Source organism: Sciurus vulgaris (genome assembly GCF_902686455.1).
Source record: "Sciurus vulgaris genome assembly, chromosome: 6".
NCBI lineage: Eukaryota > Metazoa > Chordata > Mammalia > Rodentia > Sciuridae > Sciurus > Sciurus vulgaris.
The window spans coordinates 36,339,420-36,364,107 of NC_136466.1; the positions used below are offsets into that span (position 1 = coordinate 36,339,420).

General features: G+C 38.3%; 1 protein-coding gene and 1 pseudogene across 2 annotated transcripts; one reads left to right on the forward strand and one right to left on the reverse strand.

Annotated features, from left to right (window-relative positions):
- Positions 1–582: 582 nt before the first annotated feature.
- Positions 583–1,515, reverse strand: LOC306663413 (olfactory receptor 2Y1-like; the record flags this gene model as incomplete). Its single annotated transcript, XM_079143779.1, has 1 exon — positions 583–1,515. The coding sequence occupies one exon, from the start codon at positions 1,513–1,515 to the stop codon at positions 583–585; it is 933 nt and encodes a 310-aa protein (XP_078999905.1).
- Positions 1,516–13,329: 11,814 nt separating this feature from the next.
- On the forward strand, positions 13,330–21,811 carry LOC306663414 (eukaryotic peptide chain release factor subunit 1-like; annotated as a pseudogene). The gene is made up of 3 exons: positions 13,330–13,526; positions 13,945–14,836; positions 21,450–21,811. The product of its transcript is annotated as a eukaryotic peptide chain release factor subunit 1-like (transcript).
- The last annotated feature ends 2,877 nt before the right edge of the window (positions 21,812–24,688 follow it).

Sequence of the window (24,688 nt, forward strand, 5' to 3'; positions counted from 1 at the left end):
CCAAGTAAGTAAATGGCATCATATCTGAAAAACTATACACTTCATTAAGTACATTTGCTCATGATCTTGTTTGCTCCAAGTATCTTGGAAGGATAACAATTGCACACAAATTGGAAAATGAGCTGAGAGATGAAGAAGGTACACGATAAGGACATAGCTATTTAGAAGAGCAGGGTGAACACATCTCTTCTGCCTTTGGGCACAGTACCATCTACATGGAACCACATTGAAAATCATGAACTTTGGAAATGTTGTTATTCCATCTGAACACTTCTATAACTTAGACTAGCCAAGATTTCAGGCCCATTCTCCACATGTGATCACAGTGCACCTGCTTCCCAGCCTCATTACTTTGGAAAGTTATGATGCAAACCAACACTTACTCCTAGCTGCACAGTGGTGTCAGAAACTAAACTAGAAAGAGTCCTAAGAGATCCCTATGTCTAACATTCAGGCTAAGAAGGTACCAAACCCAGGAGAATTAAAGGGTGATGTTTAATACTAACCAACTTCCAAGGAATATGAGAGAATGCATCATTTGAGTTATTACCTAAAAAATTTACTGATCCATTTCCCCCCCTACTACCGAGTCTCTGTTCTTCTTAGTACCTTCCACATGGTGCCCTTCACATCTTTGTTCCTTAGGGTATAAATCAGAGGGTTAAGAATGGGAGTGACTACAGTATAAAAAAGGGCAACAAACTTTCCTTCCCTCTCAGAATAACTGTGGATAGGTTGGAGGTGTGTGTACATGGCTGAACCATAAAAAAGAGAAACCACCAGTAGGTGGGACCCACAAGTCCTAAAAGCCTTTCTGCACCCAGCCATTGATTTGACCTTCAGTACTGCCTGAACAATATACACATAGGAGACTAGAATCAGGGCTGCAGGCACAACCAAGATTATGACTCGGGCCACAAACATCTTGGCCTCTGTGCCTCCTGTGTCTTCACAAGCCAACTTTAGGAATACAGGCATCTCACAGAAAAAGTGGTTCAGTCGATGGCCACAGAGTGGCATGGCTGTGATAAGGGCTGTCTGAGTCAAAGAGTTTATGAATCCTCCTACCCAGCAGGTGATAGCCAATGCCTGGCAGAGAAGAGGGTGCATGATGGTTGTGTAGTGGAGTGGACGACACACAGCAGCATAGTGGTCAAAGGCCATCACCACCAGGAGCACACACTCAGTGGAGCCCAGGGCAAGGTAGATGAAGAGCTGGGCCACACACCCTCCATAGCTGATGGTCCGGTCCAGTCCATGAAGGTTGATTAGAAGCTGGGGCACAGTGCTGGTGGTGAAACAAAGGTCCAGGAAGGAGAGGTGGGAGAGGAAGAAGTACATGGGTGTGTGCAATCGAAGGTCTATTCGGGACAGAATGATGATGGTGGTGTTGCCAAAGAGAGTGAGGGAGTAGAAAATCAAAATAAAGACAAAAAGGAGGACCTCCAGTTGAGGCCAATCTGAGAAGCCCAACAAAACGAAGCCCTCTCTAAAACTGGTGTTAAAATATCTCATAGCCTTGCACCTGCCCCAATAGGGGTAAACAGATTAATTCCTCCTATGAAAACATAGATTAAGACACTTCCCTTATTCCCTAAGTACTCCAAAATCATGTGCTTTGTTTTCTATTTTGGTATTTAGTTCTGTCTGTCCAGTCTTCTACTTTGACTCTTCTTTAGACAGGATATCACTGGAGTAGCAATGGTATAGTCTTCCTTTGAACCTAATCCTGTTGCCTGTTTGTTTTGTGACTTCAGTTGGGTCTTTCTATTCTTTGAATATGATTTTTGCTTATCTGAATAAAGATACAGAATTAAGATTATGGAAACTACTTTTGAAAATCCAAAGTGTAAAAAGATTAGTGTCCTACATTATTCCAATTTGCTCCTTTACCTGATCTATTATGTAGACTGTTTCAGGAGATTACAATCTGACCAGGCTGAGATCTCAAGTTGGACCTCTGGGTGTTTGTCTGCTTCCCTCTCCTCAATGCATATGGTCAGTGCACCAAACCTGGAGGTCCCACTTATACATATAAGTGAGAGGATTGTAGATCCATTGCATTGGGTGGGGGGTGGTTAGCAACAAATATGCGCTTTATGAGGGACCATCATGCCTAGAATACCCTGTCACAGGTCTTCAGCTGGTTAATCTATCCATCACGCCCCATGAAGATTTGATCCCTCCTCCCTAGCCCAATCTTTCTTGCACTGTTTCTTTATTGCACTTGGCATACTCACTGAAAATTTTTATATGTCATTGTCTCTCTCTGAACACTCAGTACTCAGGGGTAGAAAAATACAGTGAACATAAAAAGAAATGTTAATTTCTTCCTAATTCATAGTACACATAAATGAGCTAAATTAATGATCATTTCATTTGGGATACTTAGAAGATGTTAAATGCATTTGTTGAGTGAAGAACATGACTCTTCAACTTCAATGAAAATTTATTTCCTCTGAAAAATCTTCATATTAACTGCTAGTACTATTTGATTAACTATGGAGGCAGGATAGGCATAAAACATTGCTATTTTGACTATTATTTCTAGCACTTAAAAATCTAGGCAGGATTATAAGAAATTACATCAGAAAAAAAGAAGGAGAGGAGAAGCAGCAGCCAATGAACAGATGTCTAGCATATGTTCAATTTGAACAACTTTTGCCAAATTAACTCTTTCTTCTTTTTGTTAAGTTTACTGAACTGGAAGATAATAATTAATGGCTCGATGATTTTAGTAAGGTATTTAGATGCCATCTTTGAACCTCTTGTGGAAAGGACGGAGAAAAAGTGCATAATAAATGTTTAATTCACATGTAGCTTAACCAATAGATCAAAGTTGATTTTTGAATGAGTAGCACGGTAGAGTGTGTATCAAATCTTTACTTATCTACTGTACCACTAACTAGTAATGCAACCAATTCTGAAAAACTCACTTCTGTGAGTCTCAGTTTACTTAGCTATAAACCAGAGAAAATAACTTAGTTCATAGGATTCTGGTTGGGATTCAATGAATTAATCCCAAGTGCAAATGAATATATTATTGGCAGTGCTTTAATATTTTATTTTTAACATTATTTTATTTTTTATTAACATGTACAAATTGTACATATTGTCTTGGTTCAGTGAGCTATTTAAACACATACATAAAGTGTGAACTAATCAAATCCAGTCGCCTTTGCCTACTCGTCCCCACTTACTTACCAAACTCTACTGATACCTATTGTACATTTAGGTTGACTGTGTTTATCTTACTAATATGAGAAAAACACAAACTCTTGTCTTATGTGTATTTTAATACTTGTTTGTCTACACTAATAATCTTCACCATTCAACAGGGTTTGTGTTAAAGTACTCCCACTTCCCAGTGCAGTGCCTGGAGAATAAAAGGCTCTTGACAAATATTGTCACATGAATTAATGAAGCATTTCCCACCTTGGCACTATTCCTGTGGCACATAAACATCCCAGAACTATTTGTTTCCTGTGCAACAGGAAGGAAATAACACATCTGCACTGTTTCTCATTTATTGGCACAAGGTTTTTCACCATTCCTGTGCCACATTAATATCAATGATGTGTTTAGAGACATATAGACATGCTCAATGAATTCACAAATGAAGAAAAGACTAAAAACATAAAAAAGTGATTGAATAGTAATCCAAAAGGATTTCATATAACATAGGAGCCTAAAAATCACTAAATGGCCACCATAGTAGATACATACTAAGGTAATAATAATATTGAACTGGGGATATTGAATTTAGTTTCAAAAACTCAGTTGGACAAGTATAGAATGGATGAAAACTTAAAAAATTGGCAGCTATTTATTAGAAAACTAGATGATAAAGATGACCTGGAAGTGTACTGCCCAAAACTCAACACCAGTCAACAGTGTCCACTGATGGCAGAATTTTACCAAGTGCAAGCACAGACTTGAACCCTGGTCTCTCAAGTTAGCAGGGAAACCCAAAGATCATTTCTTACGAGCCCCTTGTGCCATCTAATCCATGACCATCTCATACAGAATCTCAAATCAAGTTCTAATCAAAAGCCTTTCATCGCCTCAGTGTTACCACTGCTTCTCTTCCCACTCACTCTTCAACTCATTGCTATGTGGCTTTTGTACTCAACTCTTTTTAGGAAAACACAGTAGAAATTTTCAGGTCTCTTCTTGGTATAGCATTTTACATAGCATTTGCCTATTGTCCCTTTCTACATAGAACCTCCTCCCTTACTCTCCTGGATATCCTCCTCCTTCTCTGGCCATCTCTGTCTCTTTTATGTACTCTTCTTTCAATGTGCATCCTTGCATGCTTTGGTTCCTCCTCGAGTTCCACCCCCAAACTTCTTCTCTCATATTCCACAGAACCTTCTTGAAATATGCATCAACTCTCGGGAACTGAATCAAGCATCACTGTCTTGAGAACACCCACATGTACTTTTCTACTTACGATCTCACTTATGAACTTCACACTTCTGTAATCCTTCTGTATTAAGCATGACACTTTATTTTAGGTATTTCTGTTGCTTTGATATTTGGGATTTGAATGACCTTAGGGGAACTGCCTCTCTCAGTGATTGCAGACCTAGAGATATTAAAGGACTTTGCTGAAAGCAGAACTTTCAATTGCAAACCAACCAATCCAGAGCCCATACTCCAACTACCTGCTTTATTGGGTTCTCACCCTCTTGAACACTAACCACCTGCCTTAATAACCCCATAGCTAAGTACCAGAAAACAAGGATAACCTTTATGCTCCAGAGCATGCTGAAATTATTCAGACTAGTACGTTATAAGAGACATACATTGCATCACCTGTCTTTTTCCTTTCTATGGAAACCATAATCTTAGCTCTTGTTGGCATTTTCCTTCACTCTTCCTGCTTCCTGATGAAACCTGGTGCTTCACTATGTGCCCACCCCCCATGAAGCATACCATGCCCCTTCTTGTTGGGAACTGGTTAAGTTACAGCATCTCCTCATCTGCTTTGTCATACCTTGAATGATAACAAAGTTTACCTGTGCAACACTAACCTTGTACTGGTCATCTCCATTTGGATGTCCCTGGACACCACAAACTTAGCATGTCTAACATGAAACTATTCATGTTACTCCTCCAAGACTGCTTCTCTTTCTTGTGCACTATAAAGGCAATACATCTACACAGTTCACCAAGCCAGAAAACAGGTTATCACCCTCTATGCCACACTTTGATCAAGCCGAACTTACATGCCACTTGATCTAAGATGTGATTCTCAACCAGTAGTGATTTTACAACTTGGGGGATAATTACCAAGGTCTACTGATTTTTTTTGAGTGTGTGGAGACCAGTAGTTTTCCTATAAAATTCATGAAGTATCACCCTTGATGCAAAACTCACCTGGTACCAAAATGTTGATAGTGCTGAGAAACTAGCCTCTTAGTGGTGTTCTTTGACCACTCTTGATTGAGTTAAATCTCCTTGGTAGGTGATCATATGGGGTATTGCATCTTCTCATATACACATTCCCATGTTTGGTGTTTCGATATTTTTATTCTCCTATTGAGCCACACTTAAAAGAACAGAGCTGTGTCTGCCCTTGTTCACCTTTAGAATTAGTGCCTAGAACAATGAGAAAAGACTCAATATTTAAGTTTCTGATGCCTGTAGCATTGACCTTCACAAGCTGTTTAACAGATTCTTAGAAAGTCCTGAAGCCTTCCAGAGCATCGATCTTATTTAAGAAAGTGAGATGTGAAGGTAGCCTTTGTTCCTTGAGATCTGGTCCTTTTTCCTGGAACCTGGTATGCAAAAAGAGAAGTCCAAAACTAAGTAACCTCAGGGTCAAAGATTTTTCTATTCCTTGCATTATTTTAGTTGTAACTCTGCCAATACATCTATCTAGGGACCTGTTGCCACTTCTGTCTTCAGTGAAATTTTTGTCCCCAAGAAAGGATTATACTTTTTTGTAACAGATTGAGTTGGTATAGTGTATTCTTGGTTATCAAAAATACTCATGTAACTTTGGGATTTCAAACTGGTGAATATTCATTATGAGTGGAAAAGCATGATACACACTATGATTTCATCACACAAAATGTGTATGTATATGCCCAACCTGGAGGGACACGTCCATCTAAGCTGTTTGTGATTGAATGACTTTGTTCTTTGCTTGTGTGTTTTTTTTTTCCCCTGTAATATACACATTAACTTTTTAAAAATAAAAGTTATTTTTTAAAACTTAGAAAAAAGATTTTTCTACTCCTGACCCATAAACTATGATTCTCTTCTGCCTGAGACCTTGACATTGGCTGACCTTTTTCTTGATTTTTTTTCTTTTTTCTTTTTTTTTTTTGGCACTAGGGATTGAACTCAGGGGCACTTAACCACTGAGCTACATCCCCAGCCCTTTTTTGTATTTTACATAGAGACAGGGTCTCACTGAGTTGCTCAGAGCTTTACTAAGTTGCTGAAGCTGTCTTTGAACTCTCAGTTCTCCTGCCTCAGCCTCTGGAGCCTGTGGAGTCTCTGGGATTACAGGCATGTGCCACTGCACCTGGCCTTTTGATCACCTTCTTTTGAGTTGTATTCTGCTTCATAATCCCAAGAGTCCCAATGGAAATGGGCTCATCTGCAGAATCACAAAATCCAACATCCTTATTCATCTAAAGTGTTTTATTTAATTAATCCAGAGACTGATGCTAGTGACTTCCTAGCACCTGTACTGTCCCCATGTCTTTCTCTGAGAAACCAGCTATTGTATTTATGATTCTTTCCCAGTTCCTCATGGAAATTGTATTCACTCTTTCCTGGTTTCTTTTCTGGGATTTCCTCATATTTACATTTGGTAATTACGGAAAGAAAATCTTTCAGCCTCACAAACTCTCTGGGAGCCCTTTTTATCTATCAAGAGCAGGTACAAACTATTCCTTGTAAGAACTCAACATTGGGCTTCTGGTAGAGCCTACACATTATTCCTCATCCTACATCTCATACCTCATGTGAGTTTGACCTTGGTTAAACTAGCTAAAGGATTAGGCAGCACTGAGCTTCCTGTGAGGAGTCCCAGTGCATGCAGGTGAGAGAGTGGAGAAGACCTCATTAGAGGAACACAGAGAAAAAATAGAAATTTCCATCCAAATGGCAATCTTTCATATATTGAGGAAAATTATCATGATGTACAAGCTTTGATGGTTTCATACACCTTAAGTAACTTTCCATATTTCCCAAGTCTATCATTCCAGTACAAAGTAATAAATGATGATATGCTATCAGTGGTTCCTAATGACTCACATTGTTATTACAGTCATATCTAGGAAAATTATCGCTCTCCAAATTCACAAATAAAAGTATGCTATGACAGTTGAAGTCTCAAGTAGAATTCTGGGTAATTTTTAAGTTTTTGGCAATAGAGTTGGAATAAAATCTTGAAAAAAAATACAGTAGAGTCAAAGGACAATGAAACAAAATATCTGAAACACACCATTGAGAAATAGGTGTTTTAAGTTATGCTTTTTACATGGTTGAGGAAATGCTTAAGGATAAAACCGATAGCTTGTATCTGTGCTTAAAGATCTGGTTTGAGGAAAAAGTGGTGGGTTTGGTCTGTTCTCCTCCAAATGCCAAAAGTAGGACTAACTGGTGAACCACACAGGGGAAAGACTGTGTCTCAATATAAAGAAAACTGGAAAAAATGAAGTCTAAAAATAACATTTTTTTAAAAAGCTTGAAAAGATTTGAAAGTTTTCAAGCTTGAAAGCTTCCTGTTCATTCAGATGATCAAAGTTCAACCTCTAGGATGTAATAAAAATGTTTCAGCATTAACTGGAAGATTGAATTAGATGGTCTCAAGAACTATACACAAACGTGATGTTCTATATTTTTCTATTCTTAAAGTGTCTTTTTAAACCTTAGCTCCTACTCTAATTCTTTGAGCTACTCAAAGAAGTTTGACAGTTGCATATTTGATACTGTTGATATTCTGCACTACAAAGGTCATTGTCTGTGTTCATGTCTTTGTTTCTGTCTGTATGTGTATGCATCTGTATGTCTATGAGTGGTCTGTGCAAATAGTAGAGTTCTTGAGATTAGAAGTTATGTCTAAAATTCATTTCCAAAAGCATGCAATACTATATTCTTCATGCCAGTCTAGTAATGATATTATTTGTCTATGAAGAGACACATACAAGCCAGAAAGTTTAATCTTCTGTCTCAGCAAAGGAGGTTCTACAAACTCTTTGCTAATCACCTTCATGGGTAGAACATTCATTCTTAAATTTGAATTGAATTTAAGTTTCTCCTATAATGCCTGAATGTATGCCTGAATTTACTTATTAGATTTTGTAAGACTGAACTCACTATTGATCTTTACTAGGCACCAAAGCATCCCTTTACACTTTCATCATCACACTCTCCCTCTAGACTCTCATTCTCCAGCCAGACCTGTCCCTATCATCACACCTTTTTAGTGAGACCTATCACATACTTCATGGAGAGCCATCCACATTTTGTGGTATAAACCAAAAAACCACAGTTTAAGTCTCATCCGCTTCATTTACATCCAAAGTCTTAATTAACAAATTGTTTTAACTCTGACTTCTCACATGCAGCATTGCCTCCTACACTTGTCCATCTTGCCTACTCCTAAAAGAAGTCTTCCTTGATTAATCTTCATCAACTCTGACCATATCTCTATTCTTTGTCTCCTGGCTCTGATACTCATACTTTACTTGCATACTATACCCTTGACATCATAGCATTTGAGTTTTGTCAGGGATTTAAAAGTGATATTAGGCCAACCTTCATCCTTAACAGAAGGAAACTAAATGTTCTATAAATGTTTAATGGATTCCCTCAGGTCAGGCAATTGAAGAGTAAGGGAGATAGGTGAGAATATTTTGTGACATGCTGGGTATAGTTGGGTGGATGAATGGGTGATAGAGAAAGACTTTCTGATAAAATATCTTCTTGCATGAATTTAATGCCTACATTCAAAACAGGGATTGAATACCATCGACCCCAGAGCTAATTGAATTGCCTAGTGGAAAATGTCTTGTTTACTGTGGAGGAAGAATAGCTCACCAAGTCAGTACTCACTTGAGCTCCAGAAAAGAAAATACTGTGTTTATCTTCTTCAGTTCTACTGGTCGCAAAGGTGATATGAGACCCTCTTAAGACCAGTGGAATCCTGCAATGCCAGAAAAAGAATCTTATTCATTGGTCCTGTCTTCATCTGTGGAGAGAAACACTTGGATTTAAGGTCTTGTCCTGGAGAAACTGTGATAACATGTGTTCCCTTACCTCAGCGGGAAGTCCCTTCCCCACTGCACCTTCACTCACTCAATATGACCATCTCGCCAGATGGAACCATCTCTTGACCCTAATGCTGAGCACATCGATTCTTCCTTTGGGGCATTGGCAAGGCCTGCTTTGTAACAGTAGAGAGAGTATTGTTTATTAGGCCCTAGGGACCTCCGTGCCCTAATGTGACAATTATGGTCAATTGACTTGCTCTAAGATCTGCTTTGCAGTCCTCAGCTGACTCTATTTCTCCTACTCTTCCCAAACCAAACTGATGTCCTCATGTCCTCAGAACATGCCTTCTCACTTGACTCACATGCAGGAAATCCTGACTTTCTCTACTTTGATTCCAATCCTACCAACCCTTTACCAATCAAGCCAAATTTCATGTCTTCATTGAAACTTCCATGTTCACACATCATATGTCTTCCTTCTCTGGACTCCTAATATAATGCTTATATAGTCTCATTTATGTATATTATAAGTCCAATGAAATATTTATTTCCTTGATGAAAAGTTTAATGTTTTATATTTTTCTCAAATAATATTTACTATACTAATATTGCTTATTTCTTTATAACTTTTTATCTACATCAAATCTAAAAGGAGCATGCATTAGTCAATTCATTCAAAAATTATTTATTAACAAATGAGCAGTGTTATATAAACCATGGGAATTAACAAGTCAACATTCAAAATTATCTGTATCTACTTGAGGCATCGTAATATAATTTAGAGAAAAAATGGCTCTGCCATTATTAGCTGTATGATCTTACAAAAAAAATGCCTGAGCCTTAGTTTACCTGTCATTAAGATGATGTTAATGTAACCTGTCCTGTTCTACTGTTTGTAGGTGAATGACAATGTACATGAGGAGCCTGGTGTGTGGTAGACATTCACTCAATGGACTTAGTGTTACTCTAATACAAATATTTATTCAGTACCTTCTCTTTGCATGAAAAAATACAGAAAATAGGATCCTCAACTCCAAGGAAATCCATATTTAACAAGATATAGATGTCACCTGAAATAATTGCACTCATAGTGTTAAGTGCAGTAGTTTATCCATTCACAGAGCTTAAAGCCATTAAGAGAAACATTGAAATACTTAAAACAGTATTAACTTAGTGGGTTCAACTTTACATATAATTAGTACAAATACCACATAGTTCTATGTATAATTATGAAAGAGAGTGTTACTTTCCAAAAGGATAGGGAAGGCCTTCTTTGATGAACTGATCCAGGAAAGAAAAATAACAGCAAAAACTATGTAGTACTTACTGTTTTATGGCACTAGCCTAAAAATTATGCACATATTATCCTGATTAACATTTGCAATGACGCTATTTGGGTTAGCGTTCTTTCGCTGTAACAAAATACTTAAGATAATCAATCAACTTATAAAGAGAGAAGGTTTATTTTGTTTTACAGTACTGGAGGTTTCAACCCATAGTTTGTTGGACCCATTTCTTTTGGCCCTGTGTTGAGGCAGCATAGCATGTGGGAAACATATATGGGAGCATTCACCTCATGGCTGGGGTGAAAGATAGAGGAAGAGACCATGGTCTACATGCCCATTCAAGGGCATGCCTCAATTGACCTAAAACCTTCCACTACGCACCACATGATAAAGTTCCCAATAGTGCCAAGCTGGGGGCTAAGGCTTTAACACATATGTCTTTTGGGGGACATTACAAAACTTGTCCCACTCTATTATCATTGTACTACAGAAAAGACACTAGGTCATAGAGGGTTTAAGCAAATTTTCCATGACTATTTAGTTATCCCATGCAGTGCCAGACTCTTCACCCAGATGTGAATGAGCAAAGCGAATTCCTCATGATATACATAATGTTATATTATTTCTTTAAAAGGGGGAAAGTGGATCAACATATCTGCATATGTATAAAAAATGGTTCATCCACACTAATCATGGTATGCTTATTGGCTGAAGCGTGTTGAATATGTGAAACAAGTGGGGAGAGTGATGGAGTTTCCTCATACAATAGTATTGTTTGCTATATAATTGGTGTATAATCACCTTTAACATCTTTACTGCAATAATTCTTATCATACAAGTCACGCATTTAAAAATACAATTAAATAACTTTTAGTGTATTCATACAATTGTATTTCCATCATTTTAGAATATTTCCATTACCCAAAATGATACCTTTGATTCACATTTTCAATCATTCTTCATTCTCAGGAAAATTCAGGAATTTTCTGGGCCTACTCATTTCCTTTTCCTGCCAATTTCACATAGATTCTTACAATATGCTTTCAAGTTTCATACATGTAATACCACATATCAGCACATCATTCTTTTTTTGTGACTGAAAAATATTTGATTATTTAGATATACTACATTTCTTTATTCATTCATCTATTGATGAACATTTGTTGTTTCTATCTTTGGAATAGTGCTACTATGAAATGTCTGAATTTGAATTATTGTATGCATTTATTGGTTTATGTAGTTCCTAGGAAAATGAAATGAAATATTTTCATTAAATATTTCAATGAAAATATGCTAACCATATAATTCAAAATCCTCAAAAACAGACATTTCTACAGGTCATTTTACTCTTCTAGAGATTAAAAAAAAGAAAGAAGAATGTGTGAGACCCTAGATTCAGCTCCCAGCTCCACAACAACAACAACAAAACAAAAAGAGGCAGGGAGAAAAGAGAAGAGTGACTTAGTATACAAATATCACAAACTGTTGTCCACCTGTAAGATGTTTGGCCAACACAACCATCAGTTTTGTAGTAGAACTTTTGACAATGTATGAAAATCAGTAGAATTCACATGAAGTATGGATGTTCAATGTTTCTGAACATTCAAAAAATGAGGAGATGCTGGACCCAAATTTCCTCAAATAAAATTAGTAGGAATTGAGCAGCATTTGCCCCTTCCCTTTGAAGAACCATGTAGCTTCTCTACTCAAACATTCCCCTTTTGGCACCTACCCCCTTGTCCTATAGGCATTGTGATTTGCAATTCTGAGTTTTTAAGAAGAGGACAGGAGGGAAAAAATGAAAAATCTAGGATAATATGTCAGATTTTAGAAGCAAACTTTAAGTATCTACTTGACTCCAAGAATTTCTCTGCACCAGTACCCAAAAGTTGTCATGCAGCTCCTGTGTAAAGTCTGGGGGAAGGGAAACAGGCTAACTCATAGGATGTCCCTTATTTTATTTTTCTTTTTCCCCAGTGCTGGAGATGGAACCTAGGACCCAGCACAAGTGCTCTATCACTGAACCAGTCCAGTCACTTAATATTTTTTTTATACTCTTCCTTTGTGTATTGTCCATTTATACTCAGCCAAAGTAAGTCTCCAACACTCTTCAGTGTAGCTGCGCTTATTCTTACCTTTGGAATCACAAAGAAAAATGAATTCCACCTTCTACATAGAAGCATTTCAAGTACTGAGATCATAATCAGCATTTCATAATATTGAGTTTAAAAACACATAAAAAAACCTTCTTGCAATATGATTTTTGTACAAATATAATGCACCCATTTTTAGGGTAAGGGTCTATGAATCAGTGTTTAATGTAGTTTTAAAGCCCTAAAATTTACCTTACTAACCATTTTTTAAAATACCATAAAATTAGCTGGTTGCGGTGGTGCACGCCTGTAATCCCAGCGTCTTGGGAGGCTGAGACACAGGATTGCAAGTTCAAAGCTAGTCTCAGTAATGGTGAGGTGCTAAGCAACTCAGTGAGACCCTGACTCTAAATACAAAATAGGGCTGGGGATGCGGCCCAGTGGTAAAGTGCCCCTGAGTTCAATCCCCAGTACCAAAATAAACAAAAAACAAAAACAAAAACTAAAAAACCCATAAAATAAACGGATGTGTACTTAATATAAACATTAAATAGGATCCACTATTGTTACTCTAAAAACAATGAAATGGGCCCCTTTCCCCTCTGCACCTGGTGGAGGAAGCGTTATCACAGGCTGTATGTGGGTTGACTGCAAGCAGCACAGCTGCCTGGGAGGAGGAGCCGCTGTGGGAGGAGCCGCTGTGGGAGGAGCCCCATGGGAGGAGCCACTGTGGGAGGAGTCCCGTGGGAGGAGCTGCTGTGGGAGGAGCCACTGTGGCAGGAGCCGTCACCACCCAGGACTGGGCCTTTAGGGAGACTGAGGCGAGAAGAGGGCAGAGACCCCAGGGCACGGACAGGTACGGGGCGATCTGGGAGATCGAGAAGCTCATCAGAGCCTGAGGCGGCCCGCAAGTGAGCGCCGCGTCCGCCCCCACCCGGTGCCCTCTTGGGCCCCAACCCCTCAGGATGACCACCCCCGCGCCCACCGCCCACTGCATGGCCCCATGAGAAGATTCGGCACTAGCCAGCACCCGCCGTCTGGATCTCTGGGTAGTAGCCTCCCCAGGGGTGAGGGTCGGAGCTGTTGACCGGAGAAGGCCTGTTTTCCCCACTTGGGGGCAAGAACCTGTCCCCCTGGGCTCAGCCCATGCGACCCCCCTCCCGATAAGCCACCATTATTACGTTCGTGCCCCTCTCAGGCCCGTAAGTCCTGCTCCTCATGCTTGGGGCTCCAGGGCTCTGGGTGGTGACACCCACTGCTGCTGGGATAAAGTACCTGGCTTTCCTTTCCGAACATCCTTCCTAGGTTTCCTCCCTTCTCGTTCTTCAGCCAGGACTTTTTAAACTGGCCTCCTCATCCAGCATTTCTAAGGCCCGGTAATGGCACCAGCCTGATATCACTGATCGTTTCTCATTTACAAGTGGCAAAAATGTTAGCAGATGAGTTTGGAACTCCATCTATTATCAAGTCACGAGTAAACCCCCTTTCAGTCCTGGGAATCATTACATCTGTGCAACAAAGGCTCAAACTTTATAACAAAGGACCTCCAAGTGGTCTGGTTGTTTACTGTGGAGCAATTGTAACAGGAGGAAAGGATAATAAAGTCAATATTGATTTTGAACCTTTCAAACCAATTAATACGTAATTGTATTGGTGTGACAACAAATTCCACACAGAGGCTCTTTCAGCACTACTTTCAGATGACAGCAAATATGACTTCATTGTAACAGATGGCAGTGGTGCACTTTTTGGCACACACCAAGGAAACACGAGAGAAGTCCTACAAAGAAACATGGTACAGGAGATCGGTCAACCTTGCATTTTGCTGATTTGAGAATAGAAAAATGACATAACTATGTTCAGAAAGAAACAGAGACTGCTGTGCAGCTGTTTATTTCTGGAGACAAAGTGAATGTGGCTGGTGTCATTTTTAGTTGAATCAGCTAACTTTAAAAGAGAACTAAGTCAATCTGATATGACTGATCAGAGGTTCCAATCAAAAGTTTTAAAATTAGTTGATATATCCTCTGATGGTGCAAATGGATTCAACCAAGCTATTGAGTTATCTGCTGAAGTCTTCTCCAATGTGAAATTCATTCAAGTGAAGAAAATAATAGGATGATACGTTGATGAAATTAGGACATGGACAAGTACTGTTTTGGTGTTGAAGATACACTAAAGACTTTGGGGGATCCAAGATGGCAGACTAGAGGGAGGCTGTGTTCCTTGTTGCTCCGTAACTCCGGTTTCAAGCAGAGGATATCTGTTTCTTGGTGAGGCAGTTTTTGCTGCTTATTGATCCCTGCTGTTTACCCCATTTGTCTGCTGTGATCACCTGCAGTCTGCCAGCATATTGATGCCTTTTCTGAGTGCAGATTGCTGTCAGGTGCCTATCATCTGCCATTTGCCTGCCTCTCACCTGTCCATCGCCTGCCTTACACCTATCCATCACCCAACGCATGAGGTTCACCTCCCGATCGACCGACAACAGTTAGCAAACTGATCTCCGATCGCCATCCGCCAGTGGAGCACCAGCTGCCTGCTGTTGCCTGGAAGTTCAGTTACAGTACCTGCAGGTTTGATTACATGTGGCTGCCGCCATTTTGAGACAACAGCCAGGCCCCATAGGACCCCTGGCCAGACTGACTGAGCCCAATCTCCAGGATCCCTCAACCTGACAAATCACTCCCTGCCTCTGGGGCCCTCACATCAACTGACAGCTCCCTGCCTCCAGGACCCCCAGACGAACTGACAGCGCCCTATCACTGTGACCCCAGACCGACTGATTGCACCCGGCCTCCAGGATCCCGCAACCACACCAAACACAACTGACCTCTAGGACCCCTGCCTGATCAACTGCACCCCGCCTCCAGGACCTCCAGCTGACCACGTCCACACCCTGAGCTGCAGCTCACCATTTGCCAACACATTTGGAAGCCAAAGCGGCCATCTTGGATAAGCTTGGAAGCTGTAGCTCCGATCTGTAGGTGGGGCAAATCCCATCCTGAGACACCTGCTGGAGACTTCAAGCTCATTGTCAGGCACCTCTCATGCATCAGGCTACCGAAGACTGGGAGGTTTCATTACTATATGACTGTTATACTGTAGATTTTCTTTTTTCTCTTTATCGAAAAATTTTAAGTTTTTATTTCTTTATTTTTCTTGCTCTCTTTTCCTTTCATTTACCTGCTCCCTCAGAGTCTCTTTCTCCCTTTTTTGCATGCTAACATCCAATTTCTTTTGATTACACTCTCATGCTTTCTTTTATCTAGAACTTCTGTATATTCTTTTCTTATCCCATTAACAGCTACATTCTACATCCCTCTGCATCCTCTTTGTCCTCCATTAGAAACTACAGACCTTATTGCAAATCTGTTTGTTTTACTACAGATAATATTTGTACTCATTATGTTTATTATGACAATATTCTTATTGTCCTCATAGGGGCTATTTGGTCTAGGATTGCATAGTGTCTAAATTGGGCACTGCTAATATTGATCTTCCCTTAAAGAAAAGGTTTTGGAAACCTATAGGGCCACTATAAGCCTATAGGGGGAAATCTACAATACCCCAGATCTGCACTGCTATAGGGGAAGATACATGAACAGCATGAAAAAAAAAAAAAAAAAAAAAAAAGAGAAAAAGGGAAGAAAATGATCCAAACAAATCTAAGTTCTATAGTAATAGAATCCAATGACAGTATGTTAGAAGAAATGTCAGAAAAGGACTTCAGATTATACATGATTAAGATGATTCGTGAAGCAAAGGATGAGCTAAGAGAGCAAATGCAGGCAATGAATGATAATACCAATAAGCTGAAAGAGCACCTGCAGGAAGCAAAAGATCATTTCAACAAAGAGATAGAGATTCTCAAAAATAAATAAATAAATAAATAAACCAACCAAATCAAAATCCTTGAAATGAAGGAAACATAAACCAAATAAAAAACTCAATGGAAAACATCACCAAACGACTAGACCACTTGGAAGACAGAACCTCAGACAATGAAGACAAAATATTTAATCTTGAAAATAAAGTTGCCCAAACAGAGAAGATGGTAAGAAATCATGAACAGACTCTCCAAGAACTATAGGACCTCATGAAAAGACCAAATTTAAGAATTATTGGCATTGAGGAAGGCACAGAGATACAAACCAAAGCAATGAACAAACTATTCAATGAAATAATATCAGAAACTTGCCCAAACCTAAAGAATGAAATGGAAAATCAAATTCAAGAGGCTTACAGAATGCCAAATGCACAGAATCACAACAGATCCACACCAAGGCACATTATAATGAAAATGCCTAACATTCAAAATAAAGATAGGGTTTTGAAGGCCGCGAGAGAAAAGCATCAGATTACATATAGGGGGAGATCAATATGGATAGCAGCCAACTTCTCAACCCAGACTCTGAAAGCTAGAAGTGCCTGAAACAACATATTTCAAGCTCTGAAAGAACATGGTTACCAACCAAGAATCCTATACCCAGCAAAACTAACCTTCAGATTTGAAGATGAAATAAAATCCTTCCATGATAAATAAAAGTTAAAAGAATTTACAAAAAAAAAAAAAGAAAGAAAGAAAAAAAAAAGCCTGCCCTACAGAATGTTCTCAACAAAATATTCCATGAGGAGGAAATGAAAAACAACAATGGAGGTCAGCAAAGGGAGGAACTACCTTAGAGAAAAACCACTCAAAGGAGAAACCAAGACAAATTAAAAACCAAAAATAAGCCCAAATGACTGGGAATACAAATTACATCTCAATAATAACCCTGAACGTTAATGACCTAAACTCATCAATCAAAAGACGTAGACTGGCAGAATGGATTAAAAAGAAAGACCCAACGATATGCTGCCTGCAAGAGACTCATCTCATAGAAAAAGACATCCACAGACTGAAGGTGAAAGGATGGGAAAAAACCTACCACGCACATGGACTCAGTAAAAAAGCAGGGGTTTCCATCCTTATATCAGATAAAGTGGACTTCAAGCCAAAGTTAGAAGGGATAAAGAAGGACATTTCATACTGCTTAAGGGAACCATAAATCAGGAAGACATAATAATAGTAAATATTTATGCCCCAAACAATGGTGCATCCTTGTACATCAAACAAATCCTTCTCAATTTCAGGAATCAAATTGAACACAACACAATAATTCAGGGTGACTTTAAAGCACCACTGTCACCACTAGATAGGTCCTCCAAATAAAAACCAACCAAAGAAACCATAGAACTCAATAACACAATCAATAACCTAGACTTAATAGACATATATAGAATATTCCATCCATCAATGAGTGGATTCACTTTCTTCTCAGCAGCACATGGAAACTTCTTGAAAATAGACCATATGTTATGCCACAAAGCAGCCCTTAGGAAATGCAAAAAAATAGAGATACTGCCTTGTGTTGAGAACAGAAATCAATGACAAAATAAAAAACAGAAATTACTCCAACACCTGGAGACTAAATAATATGCTATTGAATGAAACATGGATAACAGAAAGCATCAGGGAGGAGATAAAAAAATTCTCTGAGGTCAATGAGAATGATGATACAACATATCAAAATCTCTGGGGCGCTATGAAAGCGGTACTAAGAGGAAAATTCATTGCATGGAGCGCATTCCAGAAAAGAATGAAAAGTCAACAAATAAATAACCTAACATTACAGCTCAAAGCCCTAGAAAAAGAAGAACAGAATAACAGCAAAAGTACTAGAAGACAGGAAATAATTAAAATCAGAGCTGAAATCAATAAAATAGAAACAAAAGAAACAATTCAAAAAATTGACAAAACAGAAAGTTGGTTCTTTGAAAAAGTAAACAAAATTGATAAACCCTTAGCCACACTAAAAAAACAGAAGGAGAGAGAAAACTCAAATTACTAAAATTCGTGATGAAAAAGGAGATATCATGACAGACACCACTGAGATACAGAACATAATGAGAAGCTACTTTGAAAATCTGTATTCCAACAAAATAGAAACTACTGAAGACATTGACAAATTTCTAGAGACATATTCTCCTTCCAAACTGAACCAGGAGGACATACACAATTTAACAGATCAATATCAAGCGATGAAATAGAAGAAGCCATTAAAAATCTACCATCCAAGAAAAGCCCAGGACCATCCGGATTCTCAGCTGAGTTCTACAAGACCTCCAAAGAAGAACTCATTCCAATACTTCTCAAAGTATTCCAGGAAATAGAAAAGGAGGGTACCCTACCCAACTCATTCTATGAAGCTAATATCACCCTTATACTCAAACCAGGCAAAGACGCATCAAGGAAAGAAAATTTTAGACCAATATCCTTGATGAATATAGATGCAAAGATCCTTAACAAAATATTGGCAAAACGTATCCAAAAACATATTAAGAAAATCATGCACCATGATCAAGTGGGGTTCATCCCTGGAATGCAGGATGGTTTAACATCCGTAAATCAATAAACGTAATCCATCATGTCAATAGACTTAAGGATAAGAATCATATGGTTATTTCAATTGACACAGAAAAAATGTTTGACAAAATACAACACCCCTTCGTGCTGAAAACACTAGAAAAAATAGGGATAGTAGGAACATACCTGAACATTGTAAAGGCTATTTATGCTAAGCCCATGGTCAACATCATTCAATGGAGAAAAACTGAAACCATTCCCTTTTAAGACGGGAACAAGACAGGGATGTCCTCTTTCACCACTTCTATTCAACAATGTCGTTGAAACTCTAGCCAGAGCAATTAGGCAGACCAAAGAAATTAAAGGGATATGAATAGGAAAAGAGAAACTTAAGCTGTCACTATTTGCTGATGACATGATTCTATATTTAGAGGATCCAAAAACCTCCTCCAGAAAACTTCTAGACCTCATCAATGAATTCAGCAAAATAGCAGGCTATAAAATCAACATGCATAAATCTAAAACATTTTTATATGCAAGCAATGAAACATCCGAAAGGGAAATGAGAAAAACAACTCCATTTGCAATAGCCTCAAAACAAAACAAAACAAAACAAAACAAACAAACAAACAAACAAACAAAAAAAAAACAAAACTTGGGAATCAATCTAACCAAAGAGGTAAAAGATCTCTACAATGAAAACTACAAAATATTGAAGAAAGAAATTGAGGAAGACCTTAGAAGATGGAAAGATCTCCCATGTTCTTGGATAGGCAGAATTAATATTGTCAAAATGGCCATACTACCAAAAGTGCTATACAGATTCAATGCAATTACAATTAAAATCCCAATGATGTACCTTACAGAAATAGAGCAAGCAATCAAGAAATTCTTCTGGAAGAAAAAGAAACCCAGAATAGCTAAAGCAATCCTTAGCAGGAAGAATGAAACAGGGGGTATCGCAATACCAGATCTTCAACTATACTACAAAGCAAATAGTAACAAAAACGGCGTGGTATTGGCACCAAAATAGACAGGTAGATCAATGGTACAGAACAGAGAACACAGAAACCCAAATAAATACAATTTTCTCATATTAGACAAAGGTGCCAAAAATATGCAATGGAGAAAAGATAGCCTCTTCAATGAATGGTACTGGGAAAACTGGAAATCCATATGCAACAGAATGAAACTTAACCCCTATCTCTCACCCTGCACAAAAATCAACTCACAATGGATCAAGGACCTTGAAATCAGACCAGAGACCCTGCAGATTATAGAAGAAAAAGTAGGTCCAGATCTTCAACATGTGGGCTTAGGACCAGACTTCCTCAACAGGACTCCCATAGCACAAGAAATAAAAGCAAGAATCAATAACTGGGATAGATTCAAACTAAATAGCTTTCTCTCAGCAAAGGAAACTATCAGCAATGCGAAGAAAGAACCTACAGAGTGGGAGAATATCTTTGCCAATCATACTTCAGATAGAGCACTAATCTCCAAAATCTATAAAGAACTCAAAAAACTCTACACCAAGAATGCAAATAATCCAATCGACAAATGGGCTAAGGAAATGAATAGACACTTCACAGAAGATCTACAAGCAATCAACAAACATATGGAAAAATGTTCAACATCTCTAGTAATAAGAGGAATGCAAATCAAAACCACCCTAAGATTCCATCTCACCCCAATTAGAATGGCGATTATCAAGAACACAAGCAACAATAGGTGTTGGCGAGGATGTGGGGAAAAAGGTACACTCATACATTGCTGGTGGGGTTGCAAATTAGTGCAGCCAATCTGGAAAGCAGTGTGGTGATTCCTTAGAAAATTCGGAATGGACCCACATTTGACGCAGCTATCCCACTCCTCGGCCTATACCCAAAGGACTTAAAATCAGCATACTACAGAGATACAGCCACATCAATGTTCATAGCTGCTCAATTCACAATAGCCAGACTGTGGAATCAACCTAGATGTCCTTCAATTGATGAATGGATAAAGACACTGTGATATATATATATACAATGGAATATTACTCAGCTATAAAGAATAATAAAATTATGGCATATGCAGGCAAATGGATGAAACTGGAGAATATCATGCTAAGTGAGATAAGCCAATCTCAAAAAGCCAAAGGATGAATAATCTCGCTGATAAGTGGATGATGACACATATGGGGGTGGGAGGGGTGCAAGAATGGAGGAAGGAGGGACTTTATAGAGGGAAAAGAGGGGTGGGAGGGGTGGAGGGAAGGAAAAAATAACAGAATGAATCAAACATCATTACCCTATGTAAATGTATGATTACGCCAATGGTATGCTGTTACTTCATGTGCAATCAGAAACAACATGTATCCCGTTTGTTTACAATAAAAATAAATTAAAATTTTAAAAAAAGTCTTTGGAATTGGGCACTGTAGGGATTCTAATGGTTTATGAAAATCTGATATAATGAGATATTTTCTTCATTGCCAAAGCACAGGAAAGGAGAAAATTCTCTAACTCCAGAACAAGAGAAGGATAAATCTCATTTCACAAAGAGATAGGACTGGAACATGAGCTGATTGAGAGCATGCCCCTCTTGGAATGGTTTGCTAGCAACTATAAAAAATTTGGAGATACACTGAAAATTGTCCCAGATAAGTCACAAGAAGGATCCCAGTTTGTGAAAGGATTTGGTGGAATTGGAGGTATCTTGCAGTACCAAGTAGATTTCTAGGGAATGGAGTACCAAGAAGGAGGCAACGAATTTTTTGACCTTGATGGGTTCGGCAAAACCTGACTCACCCTCCAGCATCCAACCCAAGGAGCATACCAATGGTGAAATCCAAAGAGATCCCTGCCTTGCAACTGGAGCATTTCCAGAATTTAATCCATGAGCATTGGATACTGAAAAGAAAAATGAAACAAAACCAGACCCAATCCTGTACATTGATTTGTCATGATGCCAGCACAGCAGCCTACAACTAAGTCCCTAAATGCCACTTTGGACAGTTTAAAAAAGAATCCTAGTTTTTACTTTTACCCAATGGTGAAATTGGTTGCTCTTGTATTTTATGAAAAACAACAACAACAACAACAACAACAAAACTTCATAAAGAGAAGCAAAAATACTTTACTATAAAACTTCAAAAGTTAGTAGAAGTGAAAACATTAAAAAAAAACACTGATATATATATCATAAGTATGTAAAAATTACATAGCTGATGATTTGTTAACTTGTTACTTGTCAGACATTTGGGAAAGCATTAAAAAACTTTTTATCTACTCTTTACACAATTTTTTTTTTGTTATATCTACCAAAGTCTACCACAATCCAAAGGGCACAAATATTGGAATAGTAATTCTAACTTTTATGTTATCCAAGAAGTTGGGTTTTATTTTTAAAAACCATTAAGATAACTAAGATAATATTAATGGCGTTTAGCTTTCCTCAGGCATCTGACTTAGGGTAACAAGAAGGCAGAGAAGTTACAAGAATTGTTTCTTTTCTAAGATGAAAAAAAGTAAAAATGACCTTGTTATTATTTAGATATTAGGTGTCCTCCAAAAGCTTATGAGACCATGCAAGAAAGAGGTGAAATGATTGTGTTATGAGAGATTTAACCTAATCGATGCATTAATCCTCTGATAGGGATTAACCACTCTGTAGGCAGGGAGGTGTGACTGGAGAAGGTGGGTCTTTGGAGGTGTGACCTCAGGGTTTATATTTTGCCAGTGGTGAGGGAAGCTGACTCTGCTTCCTGATGCCATGTTCTGAGCTGTTTTCCTCCACTGACCCTTCTGCCTTGATGTTCTGCCTTACCTAGGACCCCGAGCAATGGAATCAGCCATCTATAAACCGAAGCCTTTAAAACTATGAGCACCAGATGAACTTTTCTTCCTCTAAAATTATTCTTGTAAGGTCTTTTGGTCACAGTGGTGACAAGCAGACTACATATGCTAGTCAAATTACATATGCTAGTCAAATTACATATGCTAGTCAAAATGGTCTCTAATAGAAAAGGTATATGGAGAGGTTTTGAAGAATAAATCAGATATTCCAGGAAAGGATCAGCTGCTTGTATTCCATTTTCTTAAAAGTACAAAATGAGGGTTGGCATGTAGCTCAGTGGTAGAGTGCTTGCTTTGTTTTTGTAAGACTCTGGATTCCATCACCAGCACTGCCAAAAAAAAAAAAAAAAAAAAAAAAAAGTGAAAGAGCTTGTGTAACATAATGTTTATTATCATAGTTTGTGGCATAAAGCAATCCCACGAAAAACTGGTCCTCTGACCTCTAACAGCTTCAGCATTTAACTTCCCAGCTTGGATGGATAATTTTTGAAGGGTAGGCACTCTCCCACTATAAACCACATATTATGATCATACCACAGAAGAAAATAAATATGACTTTTTTTCATAAAATTGCTTCCTTTGAACTTTATATCAAATGATAAACCAATGTACCAGTCATTTTCATATTTTTCAAGGCATTTAGTGACCTCTTTAAAGCCTTATGTTGGCTATTTTACCAGGAATGCATCAACACAAAACTGTGAAAACCAGTGACCTGGGTCATCACTGAGAATAATTACATGAAGTAATTTAAATACCAACAAGTATGTGTAAGGAGGTTGACATTATTCCCAGCAAGAAGCTCCACTACAAGATGGCAGGCTAGTCATGTGATCTGGTGAAGTGAAAGTACCTGGGTGAGCTGCAGGAGGAGAGAGGAGGGATAATTATGTTCCTGAATTCTCAGGATCAAGATCACTGAAGTAGATCTTGATACTAAAGAAATGAAGATGCTTTTGGACTTGGGCAGCTTCCAACCTGCAGGTCATTCAGCCTATATTTGAGATGAAGTCCAAACCACCACACTGAATCTTTCTGCTATATTGTAGTATTTTCAATAAACCTGGCACAATAATAATAAAAGAAAGTCTTTTACTGGACCTCAACTTGCCTTATCAATACTTAGTTTCATACAATATTGGAATGTGTTCTGTGATAAAGGGGACAAAACTGTTTCTTCTGTGAGCTAGTCCAAGGCAACAAACCCAGGCAAAACACCTCTCAGTATATGACCAGGACTAGAAGCCATATTGTCTATTCCAGATAAACTAAAATAACAAGTAATTACAGTATGGACTTAAGAGTCTTTTAAAACTTTGTCCTTTTCAACTTCTTCCAGTACATTTGAGGTCTTTTCTTATGAACAGAAACATTCTGACTGACTTAAAACAAATTGGTACTAGTCTTCTGGAAAGAATGTACTTATCGCCTTCATTTGGACATACAGTTAGAGACTCACTCCTCAAGTAAGCCCAGTAAATAAGAATGTGAACACCTGAACTGGCATGTATTTATGTTTTCATTTATAATAGCAGGATGTTCCAATATAACTGCTTTGTGAAGATTGTTTTTAGGAACTGTGTTTGTAGCATGATCGCCAACTCTCACTGATCCTGGAAAGGAAAAATTTGTACCTGGAAAATCTTTCAACTTATCTTGTTTTTCTTTTCCTTTCATCTGTCTGTGTAAACTCAATGGAAATAGTACTTTTCCTTGTCCAGGACAAAACTTGAGCAGGCTTCACTACATTTTTTAATAAGTTATATGTAATAGAAAGAACCGTGGACTCTTTAATCACAATGAAGGATCTTGTGATAAATTGTAG